At 33.2% G+C, this 18,295-nt stretch overlaps 2 protein-coding genes and 1 pseudogene across 2 annotated transcripts; 2 read left to right on the top strand and 1 right to left on the bottom strand.

Annotated features, from left to right (window-relative positions):
* Positions 1-58: 58 nt before the first annotated feature.
* LOC132743837 (uncharacterized) lies at positions 59-3,561 on the top strand. Its single transcript, XM_060732412.1, has 2 exons — positions 59-404; positions 2,066-3,561. Exon 2 carries the CDS (start codon positions 2,078-2,080, stop codon positions 3,251-3,253), a length of 1,176 nt encoding a protein of 391 aa, XP_060588395.1. The 5' UTR covers positions 59-404; positions 2,066-2,077; the 3' UTR covers positions 3,254-3,561.
* On the top strand, positions 61-2,073 carry LOC132743840 (uncharacterized). Its single transcript, XM_060732413.1, has 3 exons — positions 61-295; positions 799-1,914; positions 2,066-2,073. The coding sequence occupies exons 1-3, from the start codon at positions 61-63 to the stop codon at positions 2,071-2,073; spliced, it is 1,359 nt and encodes a 452-aa protein (XP_060588396.1).
* A 1,147-nt stretch (positions 3,562-4,708) lies between the features above and the next one.
* LOC132743838 (helicase with zinc finger domain 2-like) overlaps positions 4,709-18,295 on the bottom strand; it is a 44,884-nt pseudogene continuing 31,297 nt past the window's right edge.

Raw genomic sequence — 18,295 nt, forward strand, 5'->3', positions numbered from 1 at the left:
TGATAGAGCAGTGTAATGATGTCCTGACTTTGTTGGGTCATGCGAATAAGCCAAATTAATATGACCAGGAAAGACTTTCTTAGACCTGAAATGAGTAAGGAATACACTCATCTTTGTAGTCAATCTAGACCTTTTACAAAATTCTTATTTGGGGACGATGTCTCCAAGTCGGCTAAGGAGATTGAGGACTGTTCCAAGATCAGTAATAAGATGTTTGATCGTAGACCTTTTCGAGGAGGTCCTGCCCGCCGAATGTTGAATAGAGGATTTCGTTTCCGAGGCGGTTATGGCCGAGGTATGAGACCGAGGGGCCGAGGTTTGTCGGATCCAAATGTTGGTACATCTACCGATTCAAAAAACTACCAGAGACGGGGGTCTCGGCTGCCATTCAAGCAGTAGAGCAGGTAAATGATTATTTTCAAGCAGGTAGACTTGCAAATTTTGTTAACGAATGGGAAAATTTAACAAGTGACCCTCAAATTCTTGATATTGTTAAAAATTGTCATATTGATCTTCAAGTTAATAACTCTGGACAAAAATATTTTTCTCCTTGTCAGTATAAATTTGATACTTTTGAATGTCAACATATTGATAATGAAATCAAAAAGCTTCTAAAATTGAAAGTAATAGTGCCTGTTGAGGCAGAGAAAGGTCAAATTTTATCACCAATATTTTTACGCCCTAAAAAGAACGGGGAATACAGATTGATTTTGAATTTGAAAAAAGTTAACACATTTATCCCTTATAAACATTTTAAAATGGACACTTTTGAAAAAGTTCTCACATTAATTTCACCAGGGGTAAAAATGGGATCAGTTGACATTCGTCATGCATACTATTCTATAAAGATTGCTGAAGAACAGCAAAAATGTTTTTGTTTCATTTGGCGTAAACAAATCTACCAGTATACCTGTTTAGCAAATGGCGTTAGTGAAGGCCCTCGTCTGTTTACGAAACTTTTGAAACCAGTATATGCACGATTACGTAGTTTGGGCTATGTAAATTCTGGATTTATTGATGATAGTTTTTTGTTGGGTGATAGTTATAATGAATGTGAAGAAAATATCAAAGCCACTGTTAACTTAATGTTACAGGTAGGATTCATTATAAATGAAGAAAAGTCTGTATTAATTCCAACAACAAAATTACTTTACTTAGGGAACATAATTGATTCTGAAGGCATGGTAGTTACTTTGCCTAAAGAAAGACAAGATAAAATTGTTTTGGAATGTCAAAACTTATGTAATAAATCTGTAGCTTCAATAAGGCAGGTTGCAAAGGTTATTGGTTTGATAGTTGCAAGTTTTTCTGCAGTAGACTATGGGAAACTGCATTATCGACAATTAGAGTTGGCAAAAACATTTTATTTAAAGAAGAATTTTGGGAATTATAATGCTTTTATGCCAGTGACTGATAAAATGAGAACTGAACTAACTTGGTGGGTTAACAATTTGAGACAACAATCACGATCAATAAATAGGTCAACCCCTAATACCATTATTGAAACGGATGCCTCGTTTCTTGGATGGGGGGCTAAATATAAAGATATTAGAACAGGCGGCAGATGGCTTGTTGAAGAAAAGCTTCTTAACATAAATGTATTGGAATTGTTAGCAATATTTTATGCATTACGATCGTTTCGAGAACATGTTGTTTCCCAGCATGTAAAAATAATGTCGGATAATACTACAGCTGTAAGTTATATCAATAATATGGGTGGAACTGTATCCTTACAGTGTAATAAGATTGCTGTTGAAATTTGGACCTGGTGTATAGCTAATGACATATGGTTAACTGCTGCACATATTGCAGGCAAAGAAAATTTAGAGGCTGATCAGGCTTCTAGAAAATTTAAAGATAATCTGGAATGGAAACTGGATGAGAAAATTTTTAATAAGATTTGTGATTTGTGGGGTACCCCAGATTTAGATTGTTTTGCATCTAGGTTAAATGCACAATTAAAGAATTATTGCTCTTGGAAACCTGATCCAGATTGTATTTATGTTGATGCGTTTTCCATAGATTGGAAAATTGTGAATAATGTATATGTTTATCCTCCTTTCAGTCTGTTAGGAAGATGCGTGCAGAAAATGAGAAGAGATATGGCCAAGGGCATCATCATAGCTCCACTTTGGACAACTCAACCTTGGTTTCCAAGGCTTATGGACATATTGGTAGACACGCCAGTTATTATTCAAAAGAAGAAAGGTTTGCTGAAATTACCGCTTCAACAAATGTCTCATCCTCTCGAAGGCAGACTCAGATTGATAGTTTGCAAAGTGTCAGGGATAGTTTCAGAAAACGTGGATTTTCAGAGGACTCTACCAGAATATTCATGTTGTCATGGAAATCAGGTACTAAAAAACAGTATAATACACACATTACCAGGTGGTTTCGCTACTGTACTGAAAGGAAGATTACTCCAGTTTCGCCAACTTTGGAGGAAGTAGTTGAATTTTTAACAAATCAGTTTAACAAAGGTCTTGGTTATGAAAGTCTTAATACAGCTCGTGGTGCTCTATCTGCTCTTGGAATTCAATTTGAAGGATTTCGGATTGGAAATCATCCTTTAATAATAAGATTCATGAAAGGTGTATTTGCAGCCAGACCAACAAAATCACGTTATACTGAAGTTTGGGATGTGAATAAAGTTTTAATTTATTTGAAAAAGCTTTCACCAGTAAGACATCTTTCACTGAAAAATCTCACATTGAAGCTGGTGATGCTCATGGCCCTAACTCAAGCTGCACGTGTACAGACATTACAATTAATTAGTTATACTGATTATAAGAAGTTAAAATCAGAGTTTGTGTTTAAATTTGATGGGCTGCTGAAGCACAACAGACCAAACCATAACATTAATTTTATTTCATTTAAGGCTTATCCTCCAGATAGGAGACTTTGTATATATACAGTGCTGAAGGAGTATTTGGCGCGTACAAGTAATGTTAGAATTGACAATAATGCTAAGAAATTGTTATTAAGTTATGTTAAACCATATAAAAATGTTACAAAAGACACGATTTCTAGATGGATTAAAACTGTTATGTATAGATCTGGAATAAACATTGCGAAATATGGTTCTCATAGTGTGAGAGCAGCAGCAGCATCCAAGGCAAAGAATTCTGGAGTGCCTGTTGCAGTAATATTAGAGAAAGCTGGCTGGTCGTCAGAAAGCACATTTGCTAAATTCTATGATAAGGCAATAAACACGGGGAGAGACCCATTTCAAGAAGGTGTTTTGAGGCACTAGGACTAGGTGTTTTTTCGCATTAGGCTTTAAAGTCTCAGGTAAGTCCCGAAACGAAATTCTTTCGCGAAAAAGAATTTAAAAATTAAACGAGACTTACCTTGGTTAAGTTGAAGTTTGATTTCAATTCTTTGAGTAAGAATTGAGTGAGGGGCTTAACTGCCACCCTCCCTCCCTACAGGAATTTAAATTTAGAAAATACATTCTTATAATTGTTACTAATGGGAAAAAACACTGTTAAGGAGTGAACTGCGCATGCGCAACCGTATCTCAGTTAAGCCCCTCACTCAATTCTTACTCAAAGAATTGAAATCAAACTTCAACTTAACCAAGGTAAGTCTCGTTTAATTTTTAAATTTTTAGGTGACTGTGTCAAAGGTCACATGGGCTTTTACAACAATAAGCTTGTCTGCTCAAATGTTTAAGGTCCTCAGTGTATTGATTTTGACATTTTCATATTTGAAGCATGTAGATTACATAACACCAATGCTTTGGCTTACTTACCTTAGCTTTGGCAGGGCTCTAAATGGCCACTGTTGATTCTGACAAAGTGGTATGAAGGGGTATTCACGCCAAGACAGTGGCAGTTCTAGTTAATGAACAGTTTTAAACTGTAACGTAATTGTGCATTGAATGTTGTTATCCATTTCCTTTATACATCTACTTAACAACCGCTCACAGGATGGTTTTAAGTAACCATCTACTGAACTAATGTTATATATTATATTATAATAAGTGGTCATTTGAAGGCCACCTAATTTATCTCTAAAAATCATGTCAGAAACTTTGATGCCCAAAGCTGCAATTTGCTTGACACCAAATTTTATTACCTATCAAGTGTTAGAATATTTTTTAAATATTGATATACATCCTTACTACAAGTGTTACAGGCAATTGCTATACTTCCTGGTTTTATATACAAAAAGACTGTGCCATTACATTAGTTTCTAGAGTTAGCCAGAAAATAGCTCTAATCAATCTATTACTTCTTGCTTGTGGTTAACGGGATTGTATAAGTTTTTACAATATGGCTACCCCTAATGATGGCAAGTTAGTTGGTCAACAAATAAACTAAAACAGAAGTCTAGTGTAGGAAAGCTGATTTTATTACAAACAGGTTATATGGTTATATGATGGTTACAGTGAACTCTTAAACAAGTACAACAATGTGAAAACAGCAAACAGTAAACCTGGTGAAATTATTGCCCAGTAATTGTGAGCTACACTACTGAGGACAAAAGTCATGACCACAATGAAAACATAGAAACACTTTTATGGAACAAAAAAAGTATTTCCTCTAAGATCCTTGAATAAATATACAAAGAGGTGATTTTAAATAATGTCATCAGACTCGAAGAGACTGTTTCCTGTAAGTAAATAAAGAATTTTTACATAAAATGAACAACCATTAACTACCCTGGGCAGGTGGATTTCAGGTTAAAAAAAAATACAAAAATATTAACTTGAAGGAATCAGAAACTAGGACAAGGTCTATGTACAGGATAATTATACTGAAAAAATCTAAATAAACCTTTTTTGATAGCATTTGCTTTATTACAGACATGTTCATATTTGTCCTATTTTTTTTCAATAGAAGTCATTACATGTTTACACCAATATTATAATATTCCCCATTATTCCTATAAAGTAAAACTTACTTTAGACAGAACAAGTAAAACACAGAAAAAAATCCCAATACAAATAACCTCCCATATAAACTTTGCACACAGCATAAATGATTATATTAATATTACCATTTAATAAAACATCATTCCACAGAAAAAGAAAACAAACTTTATCATAACCCAATACACGACCATACAACATAAATCTGTAGAATAAAAGAAAATCTGAACCACTACTTATATCCCACTTTAAATATAACAGAAATATAACATTTTTATTTATGACCCGCATTTCATTAAACATCTAACTTAAAAACTGTTCAAATGTTATAGCAAACAATATAAAAAAATTAATTAAATCATAATATAAAGTACCAGAAAATCCCAACAAACCATGTACGAAGTAAACTAATGAAATAATCACCACATCTAAAACAATTCTTAATTTAGTTCTAATATTTCTTATGTAAATCTTATTTCATTTTACATGAATACAAATAAATCATATTCTACATCTAATAGAAAAATCTTAAACAGAAGATCAGGGAAACAAATAAACAATCTAAAATGTCAGAATTTAAATACAATATTTAAAACGGAGAAGATATAAAATCTGGCAAGAATTTTGTATACATGTGTATTTTTATATTGACATGGTATGTCAACTATATTTGTGCATATTATATAATTTAATACTATATGTCTGTATATTTTGTTAACAGAATCATATCTGTGTCCCAATCATTATAAACAGTAAATTGAATTCTTATTATTATCAAGAAATTTAGAAACATTTTTAACGGTATATGTATACAATTACAGATTTACTTAATATAAAATGTGATATAAAGCTGCAATTTAAATTTTATCAACCAAAAAATCGATCAGTCTCAGAATATGCTTTACACAGTACAAAAACTGCAGAGCAATTTAACAAAATAATGTGTATATAACAACTCCCCCATTGTCTTAAGCTTTAAGCCTAGTAAACTTATCATATAGGATTTAAAACATATCTGCACATAAAATTCTCAAGCCAAAATGTCAAAATTAATGTTAATTTTTAAAGTACATGTCCAATAACTGGGTTCACATGTAAGTTTTGAAGTAAAAAGCACAAGATCAGTCAAATTGATGAATTTATAAACACAGCACACATGATTATATACAATACTACAAACTTTATAACAATTCTTAATAATAATATGTAAAATGTCTTTCATTTCTTATTTTACAGAATAAAATTATAGATTATTTTGCAAAGTCTTTTCAGCAAAATGTCTATATCAATAATGTTTGTTTTCTTAATGTCATTAACCATTCAATGTTGATTTACCATACTTAAGATAGAAATATAATATGAAATGGACGTCTGATTTACAGCAAACTGTGCAGAAAATGATCAAAATGACACTGGTTAATGTTAAAAGATATTTCATTTATAATCAATTCAAAATTATGAAAATTAATTACTATATACACATGAACCTCTGTCTTTATCAAAAAGCTATCTTTTTCACCTCCTTTAATCAATATCAACTGTCATCTGAATTATTATAATAATATGCAAACTTATAATACAAGGAGTATACATGGATACATTTTACAAATTTATATACGAGTTAAAATACAACTTCAAATATACCATCATATATTTGAATAAGAGACTCTACATGAAACATACTTCAACTCCATAAGTAAAAGGATTTCTTATCAATATTCTACAACATTAAACAGGAATTTTCAAAAATACATGTATATAACTATACATGTTCATTTACACAGAAAAACAAATGATAATAATACATTCATATACATAAATATAATGCATGTTCAAATACTTCCTAACTGAAAGGTATTTAATATGGTAAAAGTAAGTTGTAAATACATAATATAAAGATGAAGATAAATATAAAGGCACTATTTCTTGTTTTCAAAAATAAATCTATCACCTCAATAAATAGTTTGAATCAATGGACAAACTTTATACACAGAAATAATACAAAGTATTCAAATCTCAATAAACATTTTTCTTCTGCAAACCATAGTGCAGTTTGCCAAAAAGAACTAAATTTAGAAGAAAATAAAACAGCTAAAAATTGCCAATTGACAACATTTATAGAAATCAGAGACAAAATATCTTATAAAGCTGTAAAATTAATATAATATACCCATTTACCTTTAATTGGATTTATAGATGTTGTGTCAGTGTGTGAAATCACAATACGTGTAGTATATGACAGGATTTTAAATAATAAATAGTTTATGCACACCTATGATACTATTTATATAACAGAAGAAAAATGTTACATTAATTGTAACAAATTATTTACTTTTCTTGTTTTGAAATTTCACTTTCACTGAATGCCAAAAAATTAACAAGACTACTGCATGTGGTGTTAACACTTGTCTGTTAAAATAAGCACTTATGACAAAAAATTTAGTTACTTTAAAAGTTATAAAGGGGCATAACTCCAAAAATATAGCTTTCAGAATTATGCACCTTGTCTTAAAACTGCCTCTAGTCATGATAAGCAAGTTTTCCAAGTTTCATATAGATACCTCTAATATTGTTTGAGTTATGGGCTACATTAAAGTTTTTGCATGACAACAAAGACAACGACGATAACAACACATTGATCATAATAACTCAACTTTTCTTCAAAACAGACGAGCTAATAAAAACTTACATTTGTCATAACCTTTTACATACAAGGATGAAAATGTCTGAATAATTATACACTACTTTAAAAAGAATTTTTTTTTGGCCTACCAATATGCTATATAAATTCTCATATTGGTTTAACATATATATATACTGTATATCCATTTATACTCTGCAATATCAATCATTTCAACAAAAGACAAAAAGGTTACATATAACATAAAAGTCGAAGTCAAATAGAAATCCATGTAAATAACTTTTTTCAAACATATATATACAGAACAACAAAATATACATTAAATAAAATTATATATGTTAGGAAACTCCGATTTCCTAGTCACCACATAATAGTTCTCTCTAAAAATGTCTTTAGTATTACCATATGTAAAACTAAAAACATTCAAAACAATTCAAAATGAATTGATGCTTTTACTATCTATGAAGTAGTTTTAAAAAATCACTTATTTCTCAAATTCTTTTAACAATTGGTGTTATTCAATGTATTTGCATGTATAACTACATACAACTATTAAATTGTCTTCAGTTTAAATGTAAGTAAACATATGTCTACATAAAGCTGTTGTATATTATTGTGTATATATGAAGTACTACTACATTGACATAGACTTGAGAAAGGCATCTGCTGTAACAATCCTTCCAGTGTTTCCATAATCAGCCAACAATTTGGCCCACAATGCATCACATCGTAACAGCTCATCATTACCTGAAATATAACAAGCAAATTCTTCTGTTACTGCTCGTGCATTGTTACATGAATTGTGAGTTCCTTAAGTTGTAAGGATATATATTTATAATAGCAATGATAGTTTAAATGATTAAATAAATCAGTAAAGATTACCTGCTACCTTGCCATGTTTGTATGAAATGTCTAGCTTTGAATTAAGAATTGTTAGGTTAAGTTTCTGGTATTTCATGAAAAACTACTAAAACTGAGCAACCATCAATAAAGGCAATTTCTTGTCTGACTGACCTAGCACTTGTGTTGTCATTTGTGCTGTCTAACCAGACTCTATACTGCTGACCTCTTAATTTCATCCTGAAATCACTTTAACTAACAATGGACTGGTCCAAACTCTAACTAGGAAAAGTCCATTTCACACATTATGTAGAGTAAAGCTTAAATAGCATGCTTTTAACTTTTCAAATCATGTCATTTTGTAACAGTACATAATTTAAATTTATTACTATGTTAAACAAAGAAAGAAAAGAGTACATGTATTAGAATCAGCGAAACAAACTGTAGATGACTTACCAACAATGATCAGTCCTTTCTTGGCCCTTGTTAAAGCTGTAGTCACTATAGCTTTATCAACAAGTTGACCTAGTTTTGACAACTTCCATTTCTTATCTGGATACCTTTCTATACTTGGATTTGCAACAGTTCTTACTGTACATAAGATCACGTAATCAAACTCTTTACCTGTAATACAAAAATATATATACATTACATAATAAATAAAGTACTCAATACAATTCTGTGACAACAATGATCCATTCTAAAAGAATTATGTTTTATTTATGATATTTTGAAACTTTACAAACAGATCTCACTTTATCTACAGACCTAAATGTTTATTTAATACAGGCTAACAAAACATATTGCTAAAGGTGAAGGATCCTTTCCAAAACTGCATGTTCAATGCAAATCATATAGGAAAATGTAAAAATCTATTTTAAGCATCAGTGACCTTGACCTTGATGCTGTGACCAAACACTCCTCAAAAGTTATAAGATCATCCATAACTACCAAACAAATACATAAGATAACAGTCAATAAATGAAGTTGCTACTGCAAAACCATGGAAAAATTGAGTGAATTTCTTTTGGTAGAACACAAATGTACAGTATTAATTATTACCTTGTGACTCTTCAACTGTGAGACAAGAAGGTGTGTTTCCTACACTAGATAGTTTTTTGCTGATGATAACACGCTGGGCTCTAGTTGTACAGATTACTGCAACATTATTTGCTGGTACCTGGTAACTTGTTACTAATGCAACTGCAATCCTTACCTGTAAAACATATGAAATCAATTTAAATCATGTTAAAACAAGTAAGAACACATGGCAAAAATGTTCTTTTCTGTGAATTATCACTTAAAGTTCATTGAGAAATATTTAAGACCTTATGCCTCTATCACTTTTATATACGGTAGAAAAATAAGATAAACAACAACAAATGCATAGGGCCTAAATTTTGCAAAAATGAATGATTTTAAAAACCCTGACAACATGCAAAGGGCACTTGCTGACAATAATTCTGTGAAGTTTTCAAATCCTGATAATATGTGCCAGGCACTTGATGACGAATAGTTCTGTGAAAGATTGGTTCAAATCCTTTAAGACATGTAAAAAGAGTGGCATGTAGATAGAGATGTTTTCTACACATGTAAATAAAATTAACAACAAAGGGCCATTATTCTGCCAAAAAAATTAAAAGCAAAAATGTTTTAACTTCCTCATTAACCAAATGTTACCACAAGGTACTTACAGAAAAGTCAGCCTGATCAGTATTACATATAGAATGTTCCCTCTGTGAACTTAGATCAATGGCTTGAGTTCTCTCGGACCCCTTCAGTTTACAGAATGCCACTGGTTTAGTTCTTCCCGCTGGCCAGTTTAATATAGATGGCTGCCTCTGGTTCATTGTACCACACAATAAACGACCTTCATAACTATTCTTAGATGGAAAATCCACAATACCTTCATGCTACAATTAAACATGATAACCTTATTCTTTTCTTCCTTAATATCCTCCAGATATGCCAATGTATTTCATTCAAATAAAACTTGAGAAAAATGTACTAAGAACTTAAGGAACTAAAAAGATTCAAGTCATAATTTACATGTAATGTGCTACTGACAACTGATTTTGCAGTCTTTATTACCATATTTCTACTGGGTGATTATTGCAGTAAGGGATATTTTGGCATATTTTTATTTACCTAGGTTACAAGTTCCGTTTGCAATGTGTAAATTACTTTCTTTGTTAACTTCACAATATTCTAATTTTACATACATTTTCAAAATTTTCATAAAAATTAGCATGAATCTTGAGGCATGCTGCTTTAACAACCAATTACAGGCCCCCATTAATGAGTAATGCTGGTTTAATGCCATAATTTTAAAAAGATGAAAACTTCAAGACTAGGATGCTACTTACCACTCTATACTGTACATTTAAATACACAGCTAAACTCAGGTAATCATTCATCAAGGAGCGTCCAAGTCCAAGGACTTTAGCAGCTTCATTAGTTACATGCGGACCTATCTGGTTAACATCTCCAATAATTGTAACCTGGCTTGCTTCATTATACAGTGAAAGTGGAACCAATACCTCAAGCTCAGAACCAGAGTTAGCATCATCTATAATTATCTGTAATTTAGAACATTGTATATGTAATTTGATATAGCTCATTGAAAGTTTCATGTCACTCAGCAGCAGATTATTAGTTTCGCAGTTATGTTTTGCATTTCTAAAAGAATTCAGGACAGAATTAAATCATTTTAATACCGAATAAGACAACATTTATTTAATGGTGTACGTGGTAAGCATGTTAAAACCTCTATTTTTATAAATCATTTAAAGCAAGAGATAACAAACATACAGTACCTGATGAATATTAGTGTTTGATTTGATTTTTGGTAAACCAGCAGTGAGAGTGGTACACAATATAATATCAGCTTCCCTTAATACAGCAGCTTCAGCTTTAGCTTCATACTCACAGAACTCATCAAACTGATCATCTGATATATCATCCGGATATAACGAAAATAGTGTTTCATACTCCTGTAATATAAATAGTTTCATACTCCTGTAATATAAATTCTATCACTCATATATCATCCGGATACAACGAAAATAGAGTTTCATACTCCTGTAATATAAATAGTTTCATACTCCTGTAATATAAATTCTATCACTCATATATCATCCGGATATAACGAAAATAGTGTTTCATACTCCTGTAATATAAATTCTATCACTCATATATTGTTGTATATTGAAATACTACAGTCATATAGGGACTCTCCTAGATTACTATTATTCTTTACTTACACTTCATATTTCAGAATAACTGACAATCATTTTACCCTGTACAAAATAGTTAATATTCCTTGTCTTCACTTTTAAGCTTTACTTAAAGCAAGACTTCAAATTCCCCTCACATTTTTTTCTTCTTTTTTTTTTTTTTGGTTTCACGTCACACCGACACAGAATAGGTCATTTGGCGACGTTCCAGCTTTACTGGTGGAGGAAGACCTCAGGTGCCTTTCCGTGCATTATTTCAGGCAGGAACGGGCACCCGAGTAGAACCACCGACGTTCCGTAAGCTAGCTGGATAGCTTCCTCACATGAAAGAATCCAAAGTCCCTGTCGGGATTCGAACCCACAGCTGTAAGGGGCAAGTGGTTTGAAGTCAACGACCTTAACCACTCGGCCACGGACGCCCAAAATTCCCTTCACCTGATTTCTGACTTTTGTGGTAACCTTGGTAGAATCACTGACCTTTGATAAGCTATCAGCCTTGTGCCATGATAATTAAAATGTTCCTTCAAGGATTCAAACCAACAATGACAACAGGGAAAAAGATACAAGTTCAAATCTTACCAAATGTCATACAGTCCCAAAACCCCCACCATACCCCATAAAATATGCAATTATCTAATTAATAAATGAGCCACGTCATGACAAAACCAACATAGTGCGTTTGCGACCAGCATGGATCCAGACCAGCCTGCGCATCCGCTTGTAATAGAGTTGGTAAGTGAACAGCATGGATCCTGATCAGACTGCGCAGGCTGGTCTGGATCCATGCTGGTCGCAAACGCACTTTGTTGGTTTTGTCATGACACGGCTCAAATGAAAATTTACTTACAGTAAGATGTTTACTATATGGAGATCCTGAACTTCTAATGAGATTGTACAATGAGAGGAGAGAGTAATTAGCTCTGATATTGTGCAGATTATCGGAGTTATACTGTATATTACATGTAATATGTTTAGCTGATGGATGTACAAGTTTCTCTATATGGTCACTGTATACTCTCACAACTCTAGGACAACTTGTTGTCAATGACAAAAAGTAATCTGAAATTAAAACATGAGAAAATATGTCATAACTTTACAATAAAGGTTTTTTTCAAAATTATGAAGGGAGCCATAAGATGTCTAGCGATTGATAATTGGATGTCCATCTCAAAAAATAGAATGTGAAAACAGGTAAACGCGGAAGTGTAAAAACCAATAATTCCAACAATTTTAAGTCCCTCTGACACTCTTAAGATACTTGAGCAGATTTACTGGTACAAGAATTTCAACCAAGGCATTTAACCAAGTAGAAACACAAACCTGTAAGCTATTTAAAAATACCCCCGATACACAGATGATGGGATTAGAAACCATAGCTTTGAGTGAAGAATGATTCAAAATAAACAATTAAGTAGAGAATGATTCAAAATAAACAATTAAAACAAAACTGACACAGGGGCTCTAACATGCTGAGGAATAGTACTAACATTTTACACTTAGTATCTGTCAACAAAATTCTATTTGAATGTATATGAAATTAACATACCTGTTAATATATCCAGACTTGATTCCCTGGGTGCACACACTAACACCTGTCTTTTAGATCCACCATTAACTGTATTACGTTGATTATACATGACGGCAAGTTTGACAGCAAGTAAAGACTTGCCAGATCCAACACAACCCTGTATAACTGTAAATGGTTGTTGCAGGGACATGTTTAGAGCTGCCTCTTGTTGTTGATTAGGTATTTGTAGAATTCCTCTACATGATTGTAGTAAACTATCAACGTCTGTAAATTGTACTGTAACAAACATTAATAACAAATCTTAACATCATCTTTCCTTCCTTACATAATGTCAATTTTATATTATATCAACACAAGGCACATGAAATACACTACAAGAGGGCGCGTGCATTAATACACATTCAACTAGTAATTTAACGATGCTTACCACATGTCAAACACTTCAGGTAACATCTTCATCTGACAAGAAATGTTTCAATAACTTATAGCTCAAACATGGACTAATAATTTAAACAGTTAAAAGTGAAAGCATATTAATACAAAATTAAAGTTCTTACATGTATTTGTAGGTGTTTGTCTCAAAACAATATCCTGAACCATCTTTGAACTGTGCACCAAACTTCTTAGAGAATATAGCATCATTCTATACACAGAAATAAAATAAACAAGATTATATACTTCAGAGATAGTCAGAATATTAGCTAAAGACTGAGTAAGAAAAATGAAATTTTGAATTTTTCACATCACCGTTTCACACAAGGTCTAGTTACACTTCTGTCATGTTAAATATAAGTTATTAAATCTATGATAATACCCACTGCTGGCAATACTGAACAAAAGTCAGTGGGTTAAATATCATCTATGAAACTTGTTGAATGTTGCAATTAAAAAAACTTTATTCGACTTTTAATTTAATGTAAAACTGTTATTTAACTAAATTTCAAGGAATATAATAATTACCTATCAGATTCTGTCCTCATGATCAGCTCTACAGAACATGATCTTCTCCTTACAATAACAGGCAGGGGCACATCACTCTGTACTAACTGCAGCTTTAATGTAGCTGAATCATTTATAACAGCAACATCAATGATAGTGCAGTGTCCAACCCATGTGAATATACCTCCAGTGTTGACCAGCTGGGACACCTCATCACTCAATCCAGCTTTATTTGGTAATGTAACATTGCTATAACGGATGCACACAAAGTCCGAAAAGTATGCATTACAGTATGAAGTATTGTCAGGGTTAAACAACATTCTCTGCTCAAAGTTTGAAGATAACTTGATTTGCCTCTGTCTCATGAATTTCAGAGGGAGTTTAATGCAACCAATCATTGTATTTGATAACCCATCCTGCGTCCATTCTACTGGAACATTATTAATCAGTATACGGTCATTATTCTCAACAGCCTTACTAGAAGCTTCCAATTCTAATATTGGCATCCAAACTTTCTGGTAACTGGCAATATCCTTACAATCAGCTTGGTTTGGTTCCATGATGTTGTGTTTGTTAGTAAAGCATGTGTCTGGATGTTGGGCATGTTCCAGACATATATCTAGATTATTAGTTAGATTCAATAACTGTATGTATGGTGACAGTAGAGGACTGTTGTTACCAGATAATGCAGACAGTTGTACTAGGAGTATCTGACTGGGTGATAACTGAAGTGAAAACTCTGTCAAATGTTTAATATTTCCCAGCTTATGAACTTCTGATGTCACATCTTCAATGTAATTTCCAGCCAGAGCTGGGTTACTAACTTGTTTACGCACGATCTCTACAGCTGAGGTAAGTTTCTGTACCCTTACTCCTTCATCCTGCTCCCTTATTGCAATCAGAAGTCTCTGCCACTGGAATGCTGGGATCTTGTAAATAAATCGATCAGGATTAAGCTCTCCATAATTACTGCCAACAACAGTTTGATTCTGCAGCACAGAGTAATCATATACCCTTTGTCTCCACTTTAATACAACTTCTCCACCTTCACTGTAACATGGTGGCTCATATATTCCTAGTGAAACTAAGTCAATAGTCTGTAACTTTATCACAGACAACAGATTAGAGAAACAAAGCTGTATTTTCTCTAAGTTTGAATGAACAATGACAGTATAAAGTAGTAATGGTCTTGACATAAGTGCAGAGCTCAACTGTGACAAACGAGCCTCCTGTTCAAACTTCTTCCCATTGGAGAATGATTTTGTGACATCATTACAAATTGCTTGTATCTCAGACTGTGTATAAGGGCAAGCTTTACCATCTAAACAAGCTGACAGTAGCCTCTGTACAACAATATCCATATAACAGCTCAGTGGCTGTGTGATGTTAGTGTATGGTTTACGATTAAGGGTGTAATGGTAGTTCTCACCCTTATCACCAGAGCTACATACAAACTTCTCAGCCTTTTGGATTGATAGTAGTGTGTATAAAGCAACAGTTAACTGGGGATGGTTCTCTGGAGATACAATAATGTCTTGTATTGTTGCGAAGTCTCCTACACCAACTGCATCATTTAGACTGTCCCACAGTGTAGACACTACATTGATTTGTTCCCTCTTGACAATATTAGACTGCCGTACAAAGTTTACTGTGTGCGTACATGCCAAGCCACATTTACAGATCTCCATAACTGAGGAATTCAGGAAAGGTTTTGTTAAGGCAATGGAGTTTACAGCATCTGCTGCATGCTGCTGCCTCCATATTCCCAAAGTTTGTCCATCTGGTGCATCCTGCACAAACAATGGTAAAACATCAGGATAACTCCTCATAACTATCTTAGCTATATGAAACTCTGTCATCACTATCATCTCCTCTACAAGTTGACATGAAAGTGCTGTGGACTTCTCCAGTAACTTATCATGATACAGGGAAGCATTTCCTAATCTATCCTTTCTCCAAAGACGGGCAATCTCAAAGAGGACAAGTACACAACTTTTAAGATAGTCTTCATGTGCTGTGGGATCTTGTATAATATCCTGAGCTTCTCTCAGGCTGAAACTCTTCTTACAATTTATGATTGTCTTTTGAATATTAACTTGTACTACCTCTCCAGTTGGTTGAACTGTCATTAAAACTGAGAATGCTAGTTTATCTTCATCACATTTAAGGTTACAGAGATCAGTAGAAAGTCTGCTTGGTAACATATGGATTGGTTCTTCATCAGCTGGGAAACAGGCAACACCTCGACTTTGTGCCTCAATATCAACACTACTTCCTTTATTAACAAATGCAGCAACATCTGAAAAATGTACACCAACTTGATAATTACCGTCTCCAATCTCATCTATACTAAATGCCCGGCTGGTCGGACTCATACTTGATGAATCAATGGTGAAACACCAACTCTCTCGAAGATTAAGTGTTCTACTGTTTAACATAGTATCAGACAACTGGAAATTATCAGGATACAGGAAATCCACTTCTTCAGCTATACCAGGATTATATGCCTTCATTAAATGATGTTCTAACTCTAAAACTTTCATACAAGTGGCCAGATCATTACCTACATTGTAAACACCAATTACAATACATAAAGGAAGCTGTAATTTACTGTCCCATTTTAGGAACCTGGTGATAAACATCTTCTCAGTTCTGTTAAAGATGTTAAATTTCTCTATGTGACTTAGTCTGACTTGTTTATTCTTTGTAAATTGGTACACAGTTACACTGTCATCTTTATTGTGTTGTATATTAGATGTGGTTACAACATTAAACATGGGAGATAATCCATTATCTATAGGAACCATTATTCCACCATTATCTCCTACTGTACATACAATATATCTGTTGTTAAGATCAACAGCTGACTTCAGCACACCAACAACCTTCCCATATGTCTGTCCTCCTTCTTTAACAACCTCTACAACAACTTCATCATTGTTATAACCCTGACCACACATCCATCTACTTGGTATGTCTACTTCTATCCCTTTATTAGCCCCATCAAGTACTTCAGCCTTACAGCCATCAGAATTTATATGAAGCTGGGTCCTTAGATATCTTGATTCATTAGTTAGTAATGTTCTTAGTTGTTTATCATCATATGAGGGGTATATAGCTCCACTTTCTGTAAAGGCATTACTGCCTCCCCTAACTACAGCCTGTCCATTCTCCTCACATACAGTTATACTTTCCCTTGTAATGTTTCCATTACCTCCTGAATTACCATCTAACTTAATCAACTGGAGCAATACATCATCAGCATCTAATGTATACTCATCCCCTACTTCATAGTAAGATTCTACTGATACCCTCTTAGTTAAGGTAGATATAGGAGCTGGTGGCAGACCACGTGAGATTACTGATTTTAGTGGATTAAGGGGTGTAAGAGGACTTTTCATTACAGTACTAGTGCTACTAGTTACATTATTTCTTATAAATAATGTATCCTCTTCTTTACTTACAACATTCTGGTTCTTTCCTAGACCTAGTCCCATAAAATTACCATCATTTAAACCAGATTCAATAGCCAACTGCCCATTATTAGATATAGTGTTGCTACTTGTATTGTGTACAAGAGATGCCAGTTTCTGTCCACTCTGTCGTTCATTTGCTATCTGTAACAACCTCTCTCTGGCTGGAGAGTTCAATAGATTCTGCACCTGTTGTCTTATAGCATCAAATGTGTGATTCTGAGGATACAGGCTGCTCATGTTCTGACAGTGTTTGATGTAGGTACGCCACACATTAACACATTCCCCAACAGCACACAAAACAACAGGGTCACCTACTACCACAACCAATGACTGGGCTCGTGTTAAAGCTGTGTTAAGAAGTTTTGAATCTGATAAGAAACCGAAGTCACCAGCTTCACCATCACAATCTGTTAGACCATGTTTTTGCACATGTTGGGCTTCAATAAGATGTCTTGTCCTTACTGTTGTTATAAACATAGCACGAAACTCTTTCCCTATTTGTAAAATAACAACAACAATATTTCAACTGAATCATAAACATAATAATGCACATAATTTATTGCCACTACATTAACATGCAAAAATCAAATGTTTAAGGACACTTATTACATCAAAGAATGTCAGTATCAACATTAATTACATGATTTTCAGTAGACAATGACATTATAGTATGATAATTTCACATTGAAATTATAAAATATAATTTTCACAGTCGCTGGATGATGAAAAGAATATATCATAATAAAGAAGAAATATATC

The sequence above is a fragment of the Ruditapes philippinarum genome, unplaced genomic scaffold (assembly GCF_026571515.1).
Source record: "Ruditapes philippinarum isolate M1 unplaced genomic scaffold, ASM2657151v2 ctg7512_1_1_1_1, whole genome shotgun sequence".
Taxonomy (NCBI): Eukaryota; Metazoa; Mollusca; class Bivalvia; order Venerida; family Veneridae; genus Ruditapes; species Ruditapes philippinarum.